General features: G+C 49.9%; 1 protein-coding gene across 1 annotated transcript; it reads left to right on the top strand.

Moving 5' to 3' along the window:
* The first annotated feature begins 2,892 nt into the window (after positions 1 to 2,892).
* On the top strand, positions 2,893 to 7,185 carry LOC121663510 (1-acyl-sn-glycerol-3-phosphate acyltransferase alpha-like). The gene is given in 7 exon segments (XM_042025837.1): positions 2,893 to 2,949; positions 2,951 to 3,177; positions 4,847 to 4,980; positions 5,385 to 5,560; positions 5,799 to 5,894; positions 6,401 to 6,473; positions 6,609 to 7,185. Coding segments are annotated over 7 exon segments (858 nt in total). The 5' UTR covers positions 2,893 to 2,907; the 3' UTR covers positions 6,719 to 7,185.
* Positions 7,186 to 7,306: the final 121 nt, after the last annotated feature.

The following is a 7,306-nucleotide window of genomic DNA, read 5'->3' as shown; positions in this document are numbered from 1 at the left end:
AGAGATTGGTGTCTGCCCCTCTGCTTGTTGCAGTCTGTACCAGAGGAAATATTTATGCCAGCAATTTTCAGTGGGAATCACTCCCATTTCAAAATCCAGTCCTCATATTTTGTGCTGGAGTCATTGCTTTGTATTTGGAAGTCAGTTGTGATGTTCGGCTTCATCAACTCCTCTCTCTCACATGTTGCTGTGCTGACAACAGTCCATCCTCTTCTGAGCCTTCATATGGTGAACAAGACAATTTCCTTGGCCTTTTCCCACCACATTGGATCACTTTCCCTGCCTCCCCTCTCTCTTCTGGCCAATATGTGGCTGAGCAGATCTGGGGAGCAGGAGAGTCTTTAAAGCTGTGTGACAAAAGTTCACAGTGTGAGCAAGTCCCTCCTCTCCCTGTCTCAGATTCACTTGAATTGAGCCAGGTTCTGGAAAGGGTGCAAAGAGCCAGGGGCAAAAGGGAGTCAGCTGGGCATGGGTACACTTAGTCTGGAGACTGGGATCTTCATTAGAGCTGCAGTTTCTGAAAACACCTTGCAGGTTAGGCAAGAGCCAACTGCTTTGAAACGGGAGCAGGATGGACCCAGGTGCTGGGGATCCTTGCAACAGGTGAAAATTATAGCTGCAGATTTTGGTATCTGTGGGTTTGGAGCCCGAATGTTGTATCAGATCTGAGCTGACTCTCAGTCCATGGGGAACTGGGAATGTCCTTGGCTTTCTCCATTCTCATCAGAGACAGCTTTTGGAACCAAAGACCTCCTTACTCTCCACAACTCCCTGACAGGAGGGGGCAACTGGGGGGAATTTGGGCTCTGCTCCCAGGGAAAAAGGACAGGAGGAGAGGGAACAGCCTCAAATTGCACCAGGGGAGGTTCAGGTTGGACATCAGGAACAATTTCCACATGGAAAAGGTGGTCGGGCACTGGAAGGGGCTGCCTGGGGAGGTTTGGAGTGCCCATCCCTGGAGGTGCCCAAGGAAGGACTGGATATGACACTCAGTGCTCTGAGCTGGTGACAAGGTGGGGATCAGTCACAGGTTGGACTTGATGATCCTGGAGGTCTTTTCCAACGTCAATGTTTCTGTGAAGTCTTTGAAAATTGCTGACAGTGACTTAAAATAAACCTTTTCAGTGGTTTGTGAACTGTTGTGAACTTGCAGATTTCCTTGCCCCTGACATTCTGGGTGGGTTTCTATGTGCAGAGTTGTGTCAAAGGTTTCTTCTACAGTAGGAGCCTGACAGCAGCACCCTGGTTTGGAAGCCACGGCCATCCTTGCAGGACAACCATTCCACTCCTTTCACTGGCATTACATTTTAGGAACCTCTGTCTGGTAGGTCAGAATGAACCAGTTGTGCATCAAATCAACCTTCCCCCAGTTGCAAAGGGCCATAACTTTGTACAGATGAGATACAGGAAAGGCTGACAGGCGTTAGAAAGGCAACTGTTTGCTGGATCAAACTTTGGAGAGTCAGAAAGAGGCCATGGTTTCTCTAAGCACTGGCTCCCACAGGGACCTGCTCTCTGCAAGCAGCAGTTCAGAGGGTCCCAGTGTGCACACATGGGGCTCTTGTCATTTCCATGGGCTGTGCAGGGACAGTTCAGAGGCTGTGGAGAAGCTCTTTGATTTGGCTGCCTCTCCTGTGGCTGCAGGGAAGCCTTGGGAGAGCTGAGAGGTGAGGCTGCAGTCACCTCTCTCCAGTTTTCCATTGAAAATCGGGATAAGAAGGGTCCCTGGCTAAGCCAGAGGAGCAGGGAGCACAGGCAGTGCCTTTCTATATTATTCTGTCTTTTCTCAGTTTCTTCAGGAAATATCACTGAGTCTTGCCCATTTTACTGTCCTCGAGGATTTGACTTTGTTCTTTAGGTTGCAGGTGATGGTCATTGTGGTTTTATGGGTCCTCTGGCTATTCCCTTTTGAGAATCTGCAGCTCTCAGTCCTGGCTGGAATTTAGAGTCATTGCTCCTTTGAAGTGCTGGCTCTGGAGCAAGGCCTGGTGGGCAGACGATGAATCATGAAACATTTTTTTTTCAGCCCAGTCATTCTGGCTATTGCAAAGTTCCTTTTCACGTAGTTGTTTTAGGAGATGAAATGCAGTTGGAGCAGTCCCAGGTTATACCTGCATTTTCCTGATTTACTCCTTGCTTATGCAGATGCTGTCTGAACATGTGCCTGCCTCTGGCCAGGAACACATTGGGACTAGCTGCTCCTGCTTTGTTTATCTTTTTCTCTAGACTTGTGGCACTTTTCCCACTCTACATGTGGAATGTCCAGCTGCTCAGCTTGGTCCCTCCAGTTCTTGGATGTGTAGGGCAGGGTCTGGCTGCTCAGATCACTGCTTTTCTTTTTCTCCCCTCCAAAATACTGATTTCTGATTTCCTGGACATCTTGCAGCCAGTTTGCTTGGTGAAGGTTAATGTTTGCACACAGTGAGATATCCTGGGGTCATAGAATCATGGAATCATGGAATGGTTTGGGTTGGAAGGGACATAAACATCATCTAGTTCCACCGCTGCCATGGTCAGGGACACCTTCCACTACCCCAGCTTGCTCCAAGCCCCAACCTGGTCTTGGACGCTTCCAGAGATGGGGCAGCCACAGCTTCTCTGCACAGGGTTTGTGCTGTCCGGTACATCCTGCTCCTCCCCACTAGAGGTTTTCTTACAATTCCTCAGGGTTCCTATTCCCAGAGCCCCCTGAAGGGGCCCTCCAGGCACTGCCAGCCCCACAGCCCCTGCACACGCACAGCTTTGCTGCTGTGTTTGCTGTGTTGCCATCCAGCCCTCCTGGAGCTCTCGCAGTGCCGTTGCTAAACCGGCTTCCCACGGTGAGTGCAGCTCCCAGCAGAGAGCACAGCCTGGCTGAAGCCTCACTCCCAAACCTCATTCCAGCTTTGCACCACCCACACGTAGCTGATGGAGGGAGTCTCACCTCTGCTCTACATCGCCAGCTGCTCGTGACTCGTTCACTGCTCTGCTCAACCTGCTCCGGGCTGGAAGGATGGAGCTTTTCCTCCTTCACTACCCCTTTACCTGTCTGCTCATTGCCTTTCTAGTCCTCTACCAGGTGAAACCTGCATTCAGATTCTTCTGCAAGATGACCTTCTATAAGTTGTGGCTCTTCACCATAAGCATTGGGGTTGTGATCCTCAGTATTCCTCGTGGACGTAACGCAGAGAACATGATGTAAGTTGTCTGTGGCTCCTTTCTGCTCTGAGCACTGATAGAGTCCACTCTGTCCAGTGCTTTGATGTGGAGGGTCCTGGGGGTGTGCTGTGGTGTGGAGGGATCAGTTGTATATTGGTGTGGGGAGATGACAGACTGTAATTCAGAGAAGGGGTGTGGGTTTTAATACTGGTTTGGTATTACCGCAGGCCTGGTTCCTACAGTATATCACCGTGTCCCGCAGCCATAGGGAGGAGGAGGAGGAGAAGATCCAGCAGGCAGGAATTGTGCAGCAAGATTGATTTATTTAATTATTTTACAAACCTTTTATAGGCTTTTTTCTTCATAGTCTAATTGGACAAAGGACCAGCCACCCCTTGGGGGTGATTGGCCAAAATCCTAAAACATCCATTATCAAAATATTTTCTACTATACCATAAACAAGACTTTCCAAGGTTGCAGGTGGCTTGGTTGTTTACATTCCCTGCTACCTCTTCTGTGAGAGAGAAAAGTCTCTCACAGACTTAGAAAAATAACAAGAAAATCCTCGCTAACAGCATTTTTGTACCTACAGTTTGGGGTCGATAAAAGAATAACAAATTATGGCAAGAAAGGATGTAAAAAGTGACATAGATTTGCCAAAGCAGGTAATGCCAACAACCTGGATGTAATGCATATTGCTATTTTTATTAAAGCTCTTTTATCTGGTCTTTGGAGCTGTATTTCCCTCCTCCCCATGGCTGACCATTCCATTTCTAAGTTGTGCTGAGAAAGCCATCCCAGGTGCTCTTCCTAATCTCTACTCTGAGCCAGTGCACACCTGAGACATCACCACGGTGCAGTGCTGGCCCCTGCATGGGCACTGGTGTCCCCATCAGCTCAGTGACAGCCTGGTGTCCCAGGTCTGGCAGTCCCCCAGCCCATCCCGTTGCTGCCCATCCTGTCTCTCCAGATTCCGTTCAGACTCTCTGGGCTGAGGACTTGCCTGGAGGCTGCGTGGGGTGTCCAGGAGTGATCAGTGGTGGTGGCAATCAGGAACCTGGGCTGAGGGGGGACGCGAAGATGACTCTTGTACACGGCACCACAGTGCTTGAACCCTCCTGAAGTGCTGCAGAAGCAGAATTTACCATTCCATTTTATGCTCCAGTGAGAATTCACATCTCCTAACTGAGCATCAGTTTTTTGCTTTGAGAAATTTTCTTCACCTCTTGACATTGGTGCCTGACTTTTTTTTTATTTTATTTTACCAGGATCTCATCAAATAGGGCTCCCAGCACTGCAGCCTAATGTCACCTAGAGGCAAACCCCTCTCTTTCAAAGCCAGCAGAGTTAGGCACAGGTTTATTGCAGCCTGTATTCCCAACCCAGCAAAGTGGGCAGGGAAGCAGAGTACAAAGGTGTGCTGTGAATATGGATATTATCTAATATTTGGTTGATCTGTGGAACTTCTGGGACTGGAGTTGCTATGTCAATGGTCATGTATGGCTCGAGGGAAATCTGTGAGGTGTATTTGTCTTCTGTAATTAAATAATTAGCTGCAGAGGGACACTAATTGTTCTTCTCCAAGTCATGGTCAAATCTGTGTCTGTGGGAAACTGGCAGAAGCAGTGTATGAGGTGGGCTGGTTCGGATGCAGTGTTTTGTCCCGAATTTCAGCATCTCTTTGGCTAATTTCCGCTCCTTTTTCCAGGATTTTGCGCACACTGGCCCTGCCACTCAAATACATCTTTGGCATTCAGATAGTGGTGAAGGGCAAGGAGAACCTCAGGACTAAGAAACCTTTCGTCCTGGTGCTGAATCACCAGACCTCCCTTGACATCCTGGGTATGTGGTGATCCTGCCTCCTGCTCCTGGCCCCAGGTGTTTGTAGGGGTGGGTCATATGGAATCCCAGGTGCCACAGGCAGCAGGGCAGGCGTGGCTGCTACAGAGTCCTTCACCAGCCAGCCCCAGGCCAGGGCTGCTCTCCAGGGTGTCAGAGGCATTTTCAAGCTACATCAGCTTCACCCTCTCCGAGGGAATGGGGACGAGACTGCCAGCTGACCACAGCCTTCTCATAGCTGCTCTCCTTCAGTGCCAGGGTGGATGGTCTAGAGACCCCCAAAATTCCCCAGGGATTCTATGAAGCTTCAGGCATGGCATCTCCTAGAGCAGAGGGCTGTCACCCAGAATCTAGAGGGACTCTGAGTGCAGATGACAACTTGTTCTGTCCTTGCTGTCCCTTTGCAGTGGTGATGGAGATACTGCCGAGGCGCTGTGTGCCCATTGCCAAGAAGGAGATCCTGTACATGGGCACATTCGGCCTGGCCTGCTGGCTCTCAGGGGTCATCTTCATCGACCGCAAGAGGAGGGAAGAGTCCATTGGCATCCTGACAGAGGTGGCACACTCCCTGCACAAGGACAACGTGAGTGGGGAGGAGTCCAATGAGGAGCTGCTGGAAAACAGGAATCTGGATGTGGGTGGGAAGAGATCTTTGTCTCTGGGCTGGGCACTGAGCACAACAGAGTGAGAGCATCAGTGTGTTCTGTGTCCATGAATGGAGGTGAGGAGTACAGAGATGAGCCCCAGGGCACCATCCCTGTGCAGTGGCTTAGAACTGTACCTGGAGATTCCTCTGCCTTAATGTCTTCTCCCTCCTGCAGTTGCGTGTCTTGATCTTCCCTGAAGGAACTCGCAACCATGGTGGCTCCATGTTGCCCTTCAAACGTGGAGCCTTCCAGCTGGCTGTGAAAGCCCAGGTGAGACCCACCTTCCTCCTGCCCTTGGAGTGTGATTTGCTTACTGTGGTCCACCAGCAAACCTGGGTCCTGGCCCCTGGCTTCCCTATGGATTGAGCACACATCCAGGAGCCCTCAGGGGTTTGCAGGTGGCACAGGAGGGGGCTGTTTCTGTGGCAAGTGGAAAACCTTTGTTACAGCTTGGAAAAAAAAAAAAGTGGGGGGACCTTGACAAGAGCTCTGGACCTGCACAGGGAAGTTTCTGCTGAGTTGGCCTCTGTAGGCAGTAATCTGACAATCCACAGTTGTTGGCCTAAATACAGAGATGAAATTACAAAGCCGAGTAGTGAGGACATGGAGTGATAGAGTTAAATGATCTAAATATTCAAATAATCCTCTGAGTGTCTGCTGTGGCACTGACAGTGATAATTATCAGCAAGGTGCAAGATTCACCTGCAAACATGACTTGAATTTTGGGGGAAGGATAAGGAGATGTGTATATTCACTGTAGACTGCCTTCCCTCCAGGTCCCCATTATTCCTGTAGTGTTGTCTTCCTACAACAGCTTCTACAACCGGAAGGAGAAGAGGTTTACACCAGGTGAGGATGACCTGGGGCAAAGAATGGTCTGGGTGGTGGTGCAAGCTCAGTCCTTGGAGCCATGACAAGGGTGGGCAGAGGACCACGTGTAATATGGAGATGGCACCCAGAAAACAGCAGTTTCTATCTTGTCGGGAAGAAATGGGACATTTCAGGCATCACTTTTTCTTCTCCCCTTGGATTTCTCACTGCTTGTCCAATACCTGTCCAAGAGAACTTGGAGAAGCAGCAGAGTCCTGGGGTAGGTCCTGCCCCTGACCCCTCATGCTGCCCTTGGATCTGCAGGTGCATGGAGAGCTGGGAAACATTTATGGTTACAAAAATTTCTACTGGCCAACGATAAAATTTTCTGGGAAAAAATGACACAAGTCTTGGGCTTCAGAAGGAAAATGCAGGAAAAAATGGTACAAATTCCAACAAAGAAAAGTAACCCATCCTGTTCCTTCGCTCCCTTAGCTGCTGCCCACCTTAAAATGGACTTCTGCCACTCTTTCCCAGGCCAGCCCTGGTGTTCCCTAAGGAGAGGATCTGCTTCTCATTCCTCCCATTGTTGTGCTCGGTTGCAGTCATTCTCTTGCAGGGAGACACCTGGAAGAGAGAGTGGTGCAAATTATAAACATGGAATTGCCAGTTTCCAGTCATCTTTCACCTGCTGGGTTTATCCTCTCCCTGTTCACACACAAAAGTCTTTTGGATCTGGAAGTGTTCCCCCACCTGAGGGTCAATAGGACCTTCCCTTCCCTTCCCACACCTTCCCACACCTTCCCACACCTTCCCACACCTTCGCTTCCCACACCTTCCCACACCTTCCCACACCTTCCCACACCTTCCCA

This window comes from Corvus kubaryi, unplaced genomic scaffold (genome assembly GCF_017639235.1).
Source record: "Corvus kubaryi isolate FWS band 111438036 unplaced genomic scaffold, C.kubaryi_AGA036_p1.0 37284, whole genome shotgun sequence".
NCBI classification, from domain to species: Eukaryota; Metazoa; Chordata; class Aves; order Passeriformes; family Corvidae; genus Corvus; species Corvus kubaryi.
This window is presented reverse-complemented; position numbering and strand designations above follow the sequence as displayed.